The sequence below is a fragment of the Melitaea cinxia genome, chromosome 2 (genome assembly GCF_905220565.1).
Source record: "Melitaea cinxia chromosome 2, ilMelCinx1.1, whole genome shotgun sequence".
NCBI lineage: Eukaryota > Metazoa > Arthropoda > Insecta > Lepidoptera > Nymphalidae > Melitaea > Melitaea cinxia.
In genome coordinates this window covers 9292306-9306949 of record NC_059395.1, presented here as the reverse complement: position 1 = coordinate 9306949, position 14644 = coordinate 9292306, and the positions used below count along the sequence as shown (strand labels likewise).

At 31.9% G+C, this 14644-nt stretch overlaps 3 protein-coding genes across 5 annotated transcripts; 2 read left to right on the top strand and 1 right to left on the bottom strand.

Moving 5' to 3' along the window:
- Window positions 1–778: 778 nt before the first annotated feature.
- On the top strand, window positions 779–2047 carry LOC123659368 (piggyBac transposable element-derived protein 4-like). The gene has a single exon (XM_045594588.1). The coding sequence runs from the start codon at window positions 779–781 to the stop codon at window positions 2045–2047; it is 1269 nt and encodes a 422-aa protein (XP_045450544.1).
- A 922-nt stretch (window positions 2048–2969) lies between these two features.
- On the top strand, window positions 2970–12105 carry LOC123664370 (probable serine incorporator). Of its 3 annotated transcripts, XM_045598917.1 has the most exons (11): window positions 2970–3020; window positions 3934–4098; window positions 4264–4352; window positions 4898–4993; window positions 6014–6192; window positions 6491–6606; window positions 7259–7477; window positions 9396–9531; window positions 10111–10137; window positions 11173–11317; window positions 11638–12105. In XM_045598917.1, exons 1-11 carry the CDS (start codon window positions 2985–2987, stop codon window positions 11768–11770), a joined length of 1341 nt encoding a protein of 446 aa, XP_045454873.1. In that variant the 5' UTR covers window positions 2970–2984; the 3' UTR covers window positions 11771–12105. The 3 variants fall into 3 exon arrangements, with proteins under 3 accessions (XP_045454873.1, XP_045454884.1, XP_045454880.1); XM_045598928.1 differs by lacking the exon at window positions 10111–10137; XM_045598924.1 differs by lacking the exon at window positions 10111–10137 and having other exon boundaries at window positions 11158–11317.
- LOC123664389 (O-glucosyltransferase rumi homolog) lies at window positions 11572–14304 on the bottom strand. Its single transcript, XM_045598938.1, has 6 exons — window positions 14139–14304; window positions 13823–14007; window positions 13135–13323; window positions 12929–13059; window positions 12707–12854; window positions 11572–12557 (listed from the first exon to the last, which is right to left on the bottom strand). Exons 1-6 carry the CDS (start codon window positions 14260–14262, stop codon window positions 12135–12137), a joined length of 1200 nt encoding a protein of 399 aa, XP_045454894.1. The 5' UTR covers window positions 14263–14304; the 3' UTR covers window positions 11572–12134.
- Window positions 14305–14644: the final 340 nt, after the last annotated feature.

Below are 14644 nucleotides of genomic sequence, written 5' to 3'. Positions count from 1 at the left end.
TGTAATCAAGTTTTATGACAACCTATAGAAACATTTTAGTGTCATAAATCATAACAAGCAACAAATTAACTGGCTGACTCCTTCCGAAACTCGTAGGACCCAGCGCCGCCTGTAGGCATCTATAGCTCCGAAGTCTACCGGAGTATGACGACGTACGGTGCCCCGGTTTGGGCGGATCGCCTCACTGCGAGGAATAAGGCCGCATTGCGGTCTTCGCAAAGGTTCATCGCGGTGAGGGTGGTCCGGGAATACCGTACGGTATCGCGGGCTGCAGCTACTGCTCTAACCGGTGACCCCCCGTGGGAGCCCGTGGCGGAGGTCCTTGCCGAGACCTACTTATATGGCTCTCGGTGAGAACCCCACGTTGGACGGGATCCTACGAGTGCGCAAACCAAACTCAGAAGAAGAAGATATAAGTGATGTGGAAGACGAGGTAGTTGACTACGTTGAGTGTTCAAGCCAGCCAGTTAGCCAAGAGGCTGTTCAAAATGAAAATGCGTCTATTAAATCAACTACTACAGATATACCTCACTCATCATCAAACAGAATCATTGTATTACCATACCGTTCATTACGTTCAAAGAATAACCATGTTTGGAGTACTGTGAAAGGTAGATCGAGCGGGAGGACTTCTTCAATTAATATAGTACGTACAAACAGAGGACCCACTCGAATGTGCCGGAATATCGTCGAACCGTTACTTTGTTTTCAACTTTTCATCACAGACGAAATCATAGAAGAGATCATAGAAGAGATAGTGCAATAGACTAATGAAGAAATGCTACGGAAACGTGTAAATATAAAAGAGATTTCAGCAAGTTACAGAAATACTAATGTCACAGAGATTTGGGCGCTTATAGGAATACTTGCATTGACGGCTGTAATGAAGGACAACCACTTGTCTACCGATGAGTTATTCGATGCTTCATTCTCTGGTACTCGATACGTTAGCGTAATGAGTAAAGAAAGGTTTGAGTTTTTACTACGATGTCTAAGAATGGATGACAAGTCATTACGGGCGACTCTTAGACAAGATGATGCTTTTTTACCTGTTAGAAAGGTATGGGATATTTTCATCGATCAATGCAGGTTGAACTATACACCAGGAACAAACTTAACGGTAGATGAACAGTTATTAGGTTTTCGAGGTAGATGTCCATTTCGGATGTATATACCGAATAAGCCTAATAAATATGGAATAAAATTCCCAATGTTATGTGACGCTGCAACAAAGTATATGGTAAATGCGATACCTTACATTGGTAAGAGTACTAAAACGAATGGCCTTCCTCTTGGCGAGTTTTATGTTAAGGAGTTGACAAAAACAGTACACGGTAGTAATCGAAATATTACGTGTGACAATTGGTTCACTTCCGTACCACTGGCAAAAACCTTACTAAAAAGTCCATATAATTTGACAATGGTTGGAACTATACGATCAAATAAAAGGGAAATTCCAGAAGCGTTAAAAAATACGCGTTCTCGCCCCGTGGGATCGTCTATATTTTGTTTCGATGGTCCGTTGACCTTAGTATCTTATAAACCCAAGTCATCTAAGATGGTGTACCTCTTATCATCGTGTGACGAAGACGGCGTAGTTGACAATACTAATGGAAAGCCAGACATTATATTATTTTATAATCAAACAAAAGGAGGTGTCGATTCCTTCGATCAAATGTGTTCCTCGATGTCGACAAACAGGAAGACAAATCGGTGGCCTATGACTGTTTTTTACGGCATGCTTAATATGTCTTTTGTAAATTCTTATATTATTTACTGCCACAACAAGCTTTCGAGAAAAGAAAAACCATTAAGTCGCAAGAACTTCATCAAAAAAATTAGCACAGAGTTGACTACGCCATGGATGCAACAGCGGCTGGAAGCCCCTACTTTAAAACGTTCAGTACGTGAAAATATAATGAATGTTATTCAAAATGAGCCGCAACCAGTACCAGAGGACGTCCCAGAACAACCAGAACCGAAAAAGCGTCGTAACTGTGGATATTGTTCCTATAAAAAGGGCGGAAAACAAATTCACAGTGCATAAAATGCAAAAAGGCAATATGTCGTGAGCACAATATTGATGTGTGTGAAAAGTGCTTATAAATAAATAAGTATTATATTAAACTATTTCATTATTATAAAAGATTGATTTGTTAGTAGAAAAAAATATTTTGTTTTAATTTTTTTATATTTTTAGTTTAAAAGAAGGAAAAAAACCGAAAGGATCTCTTTTTGTACCAAATTTTTATATTAATTAGTTATAGTTGTTTTTACAAAGTCTAAAAAAGAAATATTATTATAATTATACTTTTTTCATTTCCTAAATAGTTGATATAAATAAATAAGGTTAAAAAATAATAAATTTAACAGAAAAAGTAAGTTATATGTGGTATTTACCGATGTGGGTAAATTTGACCTATGATTGGGCTTTTTGGATAACAAAATATGATTGGGCTTCTAGGGTTAACTGATTCGGAACATGGATAAAAATTTGGTTGGCTGACTTACACGGGAGAAAGCAACATAGAGCTGGGCCCCCTGGAGCTTTGGTTTTGTCACAAACGACAAACGACAACCCTTACACAGCCCTGAGGACGGTCAGCAGCATCTTTGGCGTGACAAAGCCTATGTCCAGCTGTGGACTGTATTAGGCTGAAGTGAAGTCTCGATAAAATAGATAATAAAGAAAAAATAAAATAAGGATACTGTTCTCATAGACTCACAAGGCACAAATGGAGGAGCAAGTTTTTCAGGCAAATGAGTCAAACGTTGAGTTTGCTGGTAAAGTAATTTTGTTTATGCTCGATATAAGCTAGCAACTCTAAATGTGAATGTCAAAATTGTCAGAATGTATAAAATTGTTTTCGCTTTCAGTAAAATGTTAGTCGTGTATTTCTGATTTCAGTCTCTCAATTTTTTGCAAATAATAGGTAAAAAAAGTATTGAGTTTTTATGACTACCTATTTTGATCTTCAAATACAATGGGTGCAGTTTTAGGACTTTGTTCAGCAGCTCAGGTATGATAAATCAATAATTCTTTGTTTGCAAATATAATATATTTCGAGAACATTAAACGTCATTATAGTATATAAAAACAAGGTGATATATGATACCATTTCTTGAAATATCGTAATCTCGTGTAAGGAAAAAGATAAAATATTGATTTTATATAGATTATAGACAGCTATGACCTCAATACAGTAGAAATTTTTTTATTGTTATTGATACTATGATTATAAAGAACACCCAGTTCTGTAAATAAGATAAAGTATACAAAGATCTCAATTAATTTGTATCATTTGTGTTTTGTAAAAACATCAAGTATATTTTAAGATAACTTTCTGGATGTCCTAAAAATAGTCTTGCAATACCTATCTGAAAATTTAAATTGCATTCATGCTCTAGCTCCATTTGGTTATTGTGATTGAAATGTAAAATTAATTAATTATAAATGTATTTCGAATATTGTATATCAAGTCTGGTATTAGTTTCTTATATTTTGTAGAGTATGTTAATAGTTACACAACATTGAAATGAAACCTCATTTTTTCTTGTTACAACATAGCAGTAATAATATAACTTGTTAAAGTCATTGAAGTACATTTGTTTATGATAATATTAGTAGACATATTGAAAATCTTAAATATTAACAATTATCGGTACATTATAGTAAATTTATTTTCAAAAATTAATGACATAAGTCAGTTATGTGTTATTAAAATACTGATTAACTCATTAACATGTTTAGTCGCACTAAAATATTATAAACTTTCATCTGGTGCGGTAGCAGGATTACAGCAGCCTGTCAAGGTAGAAGAAATCTGTTTATATAGTTTTTACCATACTCACCAGCCGCAAGTACTGTAGTGAGCCAATATGGGCCTGCCCCAGAGTGAATGTGTTAAAATGAAATTCATTTAATATTTACAGCTGGCATGCTGCTGCGGCAGTGCTGCTTGCTCTTTGTGTTGTTCAGCATGTCCATCATGCTCCAACTCTACTTCTACACGCCTCATGTACACTCTCATGCTTCTTTTGGTAATGGTAGTGGCATGTGTTACTTTAGCACCAGGATTACATGACCAAATGAAAAAGGTAAGTCATATGTTTTTATTTTATTAAATTTCAATTGACTAAATAATTATTCTTTAAAATAAATTAAATAAGTTGATTAATGTGTAGTAAAGTGATTAATGCGTAGCATTTTGAATGTTATTAAAATAAGATGGAATAAAATAAAAATATTTTCTTTTATTTTAGGTACCATTTTGTCAAAATTCGACAGGAATAGTACCGGGAACCTTTAAAGTTGACTGTGATCAAGCTGTTGGCTATTTGGCAGTATACAGGTTTGTTATTAATTAGTATATTTCAAAGTACTTTTAAGTTTGAAAAATAAACTATGTGTCAAAAGATATAACATCATGTGTTTATATCATTTTAATATCAATTTAAGGGTTATTGATTGGAGTAAGTTCTTATACTTTTTTTATATTTTATACTATACATTAGCACTTATTAGTGGGACTAATGCAACAACAAAGCTATTTAATTTGTCTTCAAATTTATTTCTAACATAAGATAGCTAAAAAAGAGTCTGACGAAACCAATTTGCAAGTATATGGATCAGCTTGTTCAAATAAATAAAAAATTGTATAATTTATTGGGGGTACTTCAAAACCAAATATGTGAAACTGGTGAAAGGTGGAAAAGCTAGAAAATTGATCTTTATTCCAAAGTCAAACTGAAATAATTTATCAGCTATGTGAAAATTATTCAATGCTGTATATATATAACATATACATATATTATATACATACACATATATATATATATTTAACTTTTTTTAGTTGTCTTTTGAAAATTTTGTTAATGATGAATCTTTTTTTTTCAGGATTTGTTTTGCAACATGTCTATTCTTTATTCTCATGGCGCTATTAATGATAGGAGTAAAATCATCAAAGGATCCACGAGCTGGCATTCAAAATGGGTGATTATAATTACATATATTTATGTACATATATTTGATGTATATTTAAAATTATTAAAAAAATCATGACTGAAAACATAATTTTAAGAATCGCAATCAAATTTAAGCTGTAGCTGTGTGTGTAGCTGTGTGGCTACGGCACTAAAGAATTTAGCCACCCCCTCTCTTCCCGTGGGTGTCGTAAGAGGCGACTAAGGGATAACAAGGTTCCACAACCACCTTGGAACTTAAGAAGCCGACCGATGGCGGGATAACCATCCAACTGCTGGCTTTGAAATACACAGGCCGAAGACGGGCAGCAGCGTCTTCGGTGCGACAAAGCCAGTACTGCGGTCATCAACCCGCCTGCCCAGCGTGGTGACTATGGGCAAAACACATGAGTTCACTTAATTTTTGGCGTCAACATGTGGAGGCCTATGTTCAGCAGTGGACTGTATAGGCTGTAATGATGATGATTGATTGAATCAAATTTAATAATAATAAATACTCTTTATTGTACACTACAAAGAAACGTTACAAAAAGGGATACATACGAAGAAATATGTACAAAGGCGGTCTTATCACTAAGAGTGATTTCTTCCAGACAGCCTTAGGGTATAGGACAGGGCATATAAAATGAGAAGTGGATTGGCATGGAGTTTACAAGTTATATGATATAAAAATAAGTAAATATACTACAAATAATACATATATATACACATATAATACATATATATACACACATATTACACAATACACATTACTTCATACATACACAAATACTACATAATATATTTCAGAGATGATATTTAACAGTTATTTTTGGGATAAAAAATGAGCCTTTAGATATTTTTTAAAACAGAATAGAGATTGAGCTTGCCTAATAGAAAGGGGAAGAGTGTTTTAAAGTTGTACAGCTTTAACAGAGAAGGAGTTTGAGTAAAAAGAAGTAGTATGGAATTTACTTGATTCTGTGAGGTAATTGTAATAAAAATTATTTTTGCTTTAGTTAAAACTATACATATAGTTATAATATTTTAGATTCTGGGGTATCAAATACTTGGTTGTTATCGGAGGCATCATTGGCGCGTTCTTTATACCTGAAGGACAATTCGCCTCAACTTGGATGGTGTTTGGAATGATAGGTGGCTTTTGTTTCATTGTCATCCAACTTATACTGATAATTGATTTTGCTCACTCGTGGGCTGAAAAATGGGTTTGTAAGTATATTTTAAGCCTTTCTAATAGATTTATGAAATAAAATAATGTACCCAGAATGTTACCCACCTTTAAATTTGTTGGAATTTACAAAAAGAAATTACAGTATAAGAAGAATAATTTATACTCTGTATTATGGTATAAGGTATTTGCCAATGAAAAACCCCTTTAGAATCTAGAAACTTAAACCATAAAATAGTCATACTCATTTAGTAAAAAGCTCTTACTTTGATAAATCAGAGAGAAATTCGTATACAATTAATTATGCAATTAATGTATAGTTCATAACTTTTTTTACAGCAAACTATGAAGAATCACAATCTCGTGGTTGGTACTCTGCTTTGTTACTCGCAATGTTGACATGTTATGCACTTACACTCACTGGGATTGTTCTTCTTTATGTTTACTATACTAAGGTAAGGAAAAACATTTATAATTAACTAGTTGTGTTCCACTGTTTTACCCAGGTTAAATGTGTGTACAAATTGAAGGATTTATGTACAATTGTTCATAAAATAATGACACCAAATTTAGTTGGGGATCCTGATAAAATAAAACTTACACCAGATTTTAAGTAAGACCTTCAGGATCACGACTATATCAACCTCATACAACCTAAGTGCTACCAATTTGTCGAAATGACACGATAAATATACAGACAGACATTATTGTTTTGGTTACTATTGACTTCATAAAAGATATCTCATACTGACGTCGACTGGTTACAATTTATTTTGTATGTATAGATTCTTTAGTTAACCTTGATAACGATAATTAGGTAAAAGTAAAAAATAATACTCGATGCCATTGACCATTCTACTTTGTACATAAAAGACACGCTGTACATGCGTATCTAAACACACATATAAATTTAAAATTACTATCAAACTATGTTTAACTCATGAAACATCGATTACAGTCTAAAAAAATGACATTTTTTTATTTATTATACTATCATACACACAAATTATGAGTATGATCACCTGCGCAGCTCTATGCTAGGCTTGCTGTTTCTTTCTAACAACTCGAACATTTAATACATTTTATAATTATTTGTTTTCATTGCAGCCTGATGGATGTGATCTGTCCAAGTTTTTCATTTCGTTCAATCTCATTCTCGTGGTGGGCGCGAGTGCCATCTCCATCTTACCGTCAGTTCAAGAACACCAACCGCGCTCCGGTCTCCTACAATCTGCTGTTGTATCTCTTTATGTGATGTATCTCACTTGGTCTGCTCTGTCTAACTCAGCTGGTGAATGTAATGCCAGTATCTCCGAAACAAATCAGGTAAGGACAAATATACCAATTAGTGTGTTAGTTATTAAAAAAAAATATTGAGATTTACTAGTTTCGAAATTCTCAATTGATATTAGCTATACACATGAATTACTCCATATTGTAAACTATACTTATTGGTTTTTTTTAAGGAATAGTATTACTATAAAATATTTAAATCCTTGAGCAAAAAAAAAATATAAACATTTAAATTATTTTCTGTCTGTGGCACCAATTTACAATTTACCAATTCTTTTGACTCGACTTGTTAAATAGATTTACCTTTATAGACAATAATTCTGTTGCTTAATAGCGTGTGTCAGAATCTATACAAACCACAAAAAGGGGTCTCAGACCTCATAGTGCGAAATCCGTACAGTGGTCCACTAAAATCGGTATATTTGCACCCAAAGTCGGTATATGGCAAAAAATACAATTTTCAATGAAATTCGTTTAGGCTTCCTATGCTTCATAAAATATGAAACTGAAAAGATTCAATAAAATGTACTGAAAGCTTATGCATTGTATGGCTTTTGCTGCTTAAAGTGTGAAATCGGTTGAATTTCCAAAAATTCAGAATAAGGTTGGATTTCAGTAGAAGTTAGAACAAAGTCCAAAATGAGTAATACCGAAATATCGGTAGAGTCAACTTATTTGATCGCGATATCAACGCGAGTTGACGGCGATTTAGAAAAATTATAAAGAATTTTTCAAATCGGTAGGTTCTTAATTTATTAAATTAAGAACCATAATTACTTATAGCTTCACAGTAAATTAAACACTTGCGCGATTCAATGGACTACTAACGCCCTCTAGTATCGTTAACCCTTCATGTATTTATTACAATATACATAATATGTATTATTTATTTGACATATATTACTGAATAAAAATCTATATTTTATTCGAATGTACTTTACATTATATTTATCACGCATAACCAGGACACTACAGAAGATATTTATTGGGTATGTATACAATGTGACAAAGCACTGACTTGGTTTCCTATTTTTAAACATTTCCATATTGTCTTGTTGCAATACATAACACCTTTTACACAAAATTATCACTATTACTCTGTAATAACAATAATCATGTGAAATTAACTAATAAATTTACCATACATATAGATAAGTTTACTAACAATAACTATTTATGATACGTATTTAGCTCCTTTGTCTCTGTCCTTATACTTTATAGGTAAAGGTATTATTTTGCATGAATTTTCAAGAAGCAAGTAGCTCTAAATTATGGATTTGAATATTTTATTTATTAAAATAGTATTTTTACATATATTCATTATAATAGTATTTTTGCATATATTTAGTACACATATCACACTCAAGCGTAGCTTTTCTAGATACTAGATAATAGTTCTATAGTTCAAATTCCTGAAAAGACTGCAAATACCGTGTAAACTATTTAGAAGTTTATAGAGAGTTAGTCGTCTCCGGATAGTTTAAATCTATATTTAAAACAATGTGAGGTTCTCTTCCACTGTCTACAGTATTGCTTTAGGTTTTTTTTTTTTTTTTGGTTAAGACTAAGTAATTCACAAACAAATTTAACGTAACAGCTTCAACTTATTGCTTGATTGGTCTTACAAAATGTCCAGTTTTAGACAATTATTATTAACTGCATAAACATCAATCACAATAAACTTTCAGTTACTACTCATGAATTATCAAAATATTCTAATCGATAAATTTTGAACGCAATGCATATTATATATATGTATTAGTGAAAGAGACCTTAATCTTTTATCACTGATTCTAAATTGTATTAAAAATATACTTCACAATTGATTAGTTAATCAACTAATTTGTAATGGTAAAATAGAATTATGTATTTTCTTTTTATTTCCTATATAGTGAACTCTAGTCGCACTTTGCATTATATTATATTAATATTTGAATTATTTCTTTGGCAGTCATCATTCGATAAGCAGTCTATCATCAGTCTTGTAATATGGGTATGCAGCGTTCTCTACTCTTGTGTGCGAACAGCTTCTTCTTCGTCGAAATTAACTATGTCAGAACATATTCTGGCCAAGGAAGGTGCTGCAGGTAAATATACGTTATTAATAAAAATAAAAAGTTTGTTGATCTCTTTAGAGTTCGTAAAAGTATTAAATTCAAGAAATGAAAGTTTGCTCGATTATAAAGAGCATGTGTATCGTTATTACCTATGAGTGTGTTGCGAGATATAATCAAGGTTCTGGTCAAAATTTATTACACAGTTTTGAAACCAACAACACCATGAACAGTCATAGCAAGTTTAATAAAATATTTTTAAACATGTAACGTTACATTAACAATGTCAATAAGATGAGTCGTAAACACAATTTACGTCATCCTTAAATTACTGTTAATAATGATGAATCATGGATCCTGTCGAATGTGTCGATTTCTATTTCGAAACAATCATTCAATAACTGAAATATTTAACGATTTTTAACTTCTACCCTCGTTTTCAAATACATTTTATATAACTATGACACAATAATCTATAACTCATAAATACATTGATCAAGAGTATCTCTTGGTACCCATGTCATTTTTATATAAAATATTGAAACTATTTTATTTGATATACTAACTCGTGATACACTCTCCGGGATCATAACGCTGTGCAACGCGACGCAGGCCAAGGAGGGCTCATTGCTAACGAAGGTAATGTAGCGAAAGATAGTACACATACCCTTAGATTGTCTTACTGGGCATTGTTAGTAATAATAGGCTGGTGGTGGATCTGTTGACTTTAACACCTAAAATGAAATTGCTAAAGCAAATTTACACATTATGCATTATATTAGCAGTGTGTCTGACTTATACCATTGTAATAAATTCATCATCTTCCAACATAATTAATGAATGCATTTTTCATATTACACTACTAGCACTGGCCTGAATCATTTAAGACATTTTTTTTTTACAAAATGCTCGCAGCTTTATAGCCTTTATAATCTCATCAGTATTGCAGTTTCGTGTCTATTTATCTATTTATTTTTTTTTGCATTTCAATGCATTATTATTAGCTTCATTAAAATAAAATGTAAATTCAAGGATCAATAACATTTTTGAATAATTGAAGTTATATTATACCATACATATAATTTTCACGTTTTTTTTTTTAACATAATACATTAATATCTACTAAAAAATAAAAGTTACGTTAGCAATTATAAACATATTGAAAATTATATAACAACCAATGTTATAATATTCGAGTTGTTTCGGTCCCGTACATAGTTGTCTTCAAACCGTGATCCAACCGTTTGTATACATCGCCGTATTTTTGTGATTGTATCCCTGATGGAAAAAAAAATCTCATAAAATATGGATAAATGCAAACCAAATTCTCATAGATCTCATAACCCTGTATAAGAATTCGGTCTGCATTTGTCCATGTTTTATGAGATTTTTTCCATAGAGTGGTGTAAAAAGACCGGAAATTTTTAATATTTCGTTTGCGTACCGCACCGCGACTTGACGATCTCACGACGGTAGAAAAACAAAAATTTTAATTTACAGATGCAAGTTTGGTACCAATTCACAATATGTAATCAACATATTATTTATTAGATATATTTATTAATGTGCCCGTCTTAGCTAGCCGTAGCATGTAAACCTATTGTTAGTCCGCTTGGCAGAAAGCTAATAGTTGCATGTCGGTACGCTCATTGAGCGCAGGTTATGATTCCATAGAGGGCGACGGCGGCGAGGCGGGCCAAGAGGAGACCAAGGTGTTTGACAACGAGGGGGATGGCGTCGCCTACTCCTGGACCTTCTTCCACATTGTGTTTGCATTGGCCACTCTGTATATCATGATGACACTCACCAACTGGTACAAGTATGTAATCATTTAATTATATATATATATTAAAGTCTGAAGATTACACTTTTTGGCAATAAGGATAGCCCTTAATTACTTAATGACACTTTGTTAAAAGCTTTTTTTCTTTGCTATGTATTTTTTCTGTTTTTGATTTACAGTAAAGTGTATTGTTATTATTTCTTTAAAAACTATTGAATGTTATAAAGAGAAAAGTTATCACCACTTTTATTTTTATTCCAATTATATTTTTTTAAATAAAAATAGACGAAAACAAGAAAACAATTTATTTGACAATTATTTATTAATGTGTTTTTTTTTTTTTTTTGTCCAAACAGTCCAAGTTCCCAGCTATCAAAGGAAAACGTGGCGTCTATGTGGATCAAGATCACATCGTCGTGGCTCTGCGTAGGCCTCTACGTGTGGACCCTGGTCGCACCCGCCATGTTCCCTGATCGTGACTTCAGTTAAAAGAGTATTCTAACGTAAAAATTTCGAGATTCATCTAAGTAGTTTTAGCTATATCTTATATTCATGGATCTCATCTTTAATCTTGAATTTATTGTCATTAATTAAAATAATTCTTCGAAAATTGTATTTTCTAGCTTTATCTGTGTGTACTGTCTTTTCATTCCACAATTTTCTTCTCTAAACTAGCATTAATATTGGATGCTTTAAAAATTATTAACCTCAAATACGAAATTTATGCAATTATTTTATTCTATAGTTTAAGTGAAGTTGTTAGTTTGTAAATTTTTTTAACCTCTATTATACTTTGTTTAGTCAATAAAATCGTTCGTACTCAACAATCTTTAAATTCTCAATAAATCCTGATTTAAGAGATTTTCTTAAGATCATAATCTCTGGCAACATTATACTTTAAAAGTTTTGCATATTTTTTAAGTAACTTTCGCCAGTAACATTTAACATCATTGTCAGTAAGATTGTTCCAAATGTGTTCAAAGCCTCTTTCTGCTATTTCCTTAGCCAGAGAGTCATGAGTTTTAAAATAATTTATATATTTCAATATTTCCTCTTTAGTCGCTTTAGTACTAATTGGGACATAATGAACCCAAGGTTTTAGAGATGGGTAAAAGAACTCCAACCATTCATCACCTACATGAAAGACTAATGATTTACAAAGGAATAAATGTTTGAAGCGAAAACTGGCAGCAACTCCTCTGTAGTTGAACAGATATTTGTATTTACAATGATCTTCAAATGATACTTCTGAGGCTGGTGGTGCATGAAGAGTGTCCTGAAGAAACAACAGAACAATAAATTTCATAAATTAATTATTATAAAACTATTATATCATCACATATATTAAGTTATAATTATCATTATATCATTTGTCACATGGAGTTGACATATTATTTTGTAATGACAGATTTAAAGTGCACTTACAGCATCAGATTTCCAAGCTTGATTTTTAGTATACTGTGCATCAACTAAATTAGGATGAGATCTTGATAGTAAAATTAAACTATCTCTTTCCTCACTAGTCCTCGATCCTCGAAAAAACACTTTCTTTTCCTTTTTTTCCCACGGCCACCTGGAAATTCGAATAATATCTTTAAATTTGTTAACAAAAGGGAAAAAGCATTATCGTGTTCAATTTATTCTTACTTTTTAGCAGCTGAAGAGATTGATGTTCTATGTTTATCCCACCGACCAATACCAGTAGGATATAATTGAATAGCTGGACCACCTTCCCAAAAACTCCATGTTGGATACATTATATCATAATAATCTTTTGTCTACAATGAAAATAGTTTTGATTAATTAACTAAGAAAGTTAATTTTTTAATAAGACTATCATATAAATTGTTAACCTTACTGAATGAAAACACTGGTGCTTTTGTATGACCCCACGCTCTGTTGACTTGGGGCCAGTCCCTCGTATTGATTGCCAATTCTAAATCGGGAAGTTTAGGAGCAAGCATTTTAAGGTAATGTTCTATTCCAGCACATCTAGCTGGAAAGTGGCAGTCCTTTGAGCGGTATAATTTACCATTTATAATCTAAAGTAATAATTAGAAAAGTTAAAAATTAAAAAAGACATTTATTCGGCAGAATATATTGATTGGCTTAATGGCTTCCAGTTGTGCCAGTAGAGCACGGCTGATTCCCCCAATGTCATATAGAGTGGAGAATACACGAAAGAGATTGAGGAGAATATATATTTCATTAATGAGTAATTTATCATATTGATGTTTGACACATTAATTTTTAAGACACAAAAGAAAGTACAAAACAATAATGTTAATTGAATATATGTAAATCATTGTTTATTATAATATATGTAATCATAAAACCAAAAGTCGTAGTAATATTTAATTATAATTTGTACACTTTTTTAATAGGTCTTTAGATACAAGTTACATGCTACACAAGTAAACTATTAAATTTGATGAAGATCCGATAAAACCATCAGAAGATATAAAACAGGATGGATATATCTGTAAATTAATGTCAGCAAATCACTAGCAATTCAATCTATAGAAGGTAAAAATGATATACCTGATACTTTGTGCCCTTAGTTGCAGCATGTTCACACATCTCTTTCGTAATTCCACCACTAAATGGTTCTAAATCTTTTTCTATTACATTCTTATGACAACTACAGTTTGTTCTAACGCAAGGCTCGTGAGCTTGTACTTCAGACTGTATTAAATTACTTATTTTCGAAGTCCATTCATTTACTCCTGAAAATTAAGATTGACTTAAATAATGACCAGTATATGACTTGAAATATATAACCAAATGTTCTTACACTAAATTTTAATTGACGTTTTACAACAAAATAGATAAATTATGTTAAACAAAAGTTAGTAACCTTTACTGTATTTATTATCGTTTTCATTACTAGATTCATCTTTATAGCAAGAATCGAAATCACTATTACATTGAATAAGTAGTAAAATTTTAGATATAAATATATAAGTCTTAATGTCAAACATTGTTTTATTGATATATTTAAATTTTAGGAAACAACAACAAACAGTTACTATAAACTTTCTGTAAGTATTACTATACTCTGTGCTACAAACTTACAACATTTTTATAGGTTATGGTGGTTTCAAGTAGGGATGATCGATATTCATCGATGGTGAAAAAACATCGATGTTTTGACATCGATGTTTGGACTTCGATAATATGGACACATCGATATTTTGAGAATAAAATATGGGAACGTCAATAATTCAATATAATCTTTAGGGCCATCTGGCGTGCTGGGTTATATTAAGTTTAAATATTATACACTAGATATCACCGATGACGTAAACGATGATAACCAGAGTAAGCTGTTCCAATAGTTTCTTTACTCTCGATGCTTTTCTA

Excerpts from the sequence above, each read along its gene's own strand:
- LOC123659368 (XM_045594588.1), top strand. The coding sequence starts at position 779 with ATGCTACGGAAACGTGTAAATATAAAAGAGATTTCAGCAAGTTACAGA.
- LOC123664370 (XM_045598917.1), top strand. The coding sequence starts at position 2,985 with ATGGGTGCAGTTTTAGGACTTTGTTCAGCAGCTCAG. Across the intron at positions 4,099-4,263 it reads TACATGACCAAATGAAAAAG|GTACCATTTTGTCAAAATTC; the intron begins GTAAGTCATATG and ends CTTTTATTTTAG. Across the intron at positions 9,532-10,110 it reads GGCCAAGGAAGGTGCTGCAG|GCCAAGGAGGGCTCATTGCT; the intron begins GTAAATATACGT and ends AACGCGACGCAG.
- LOC123664389 (XM_045598938.1), bottom strand. The coding sequence starts at position 14,262 with ATGTTTGACATTAAGACTTATATATTTATATCTAAAATTTTACTACTT. Across the intron at positions 12,855-12,928 it reads ATCTCTTCAGCTGCTAAAAA|GTGGCCGTGGGAAAAAAAGG; the intron begins GTAAGAATAAAT and ends TCGAATTTCCAG. Across the intron at positions 12,558-12,706 it reads AAGCTTGGAAATCTGATGCT|GACACTCTTCATGCACCACC; the intron begins GTAAGTGCACTT and ends TTGTTTCTTCAG.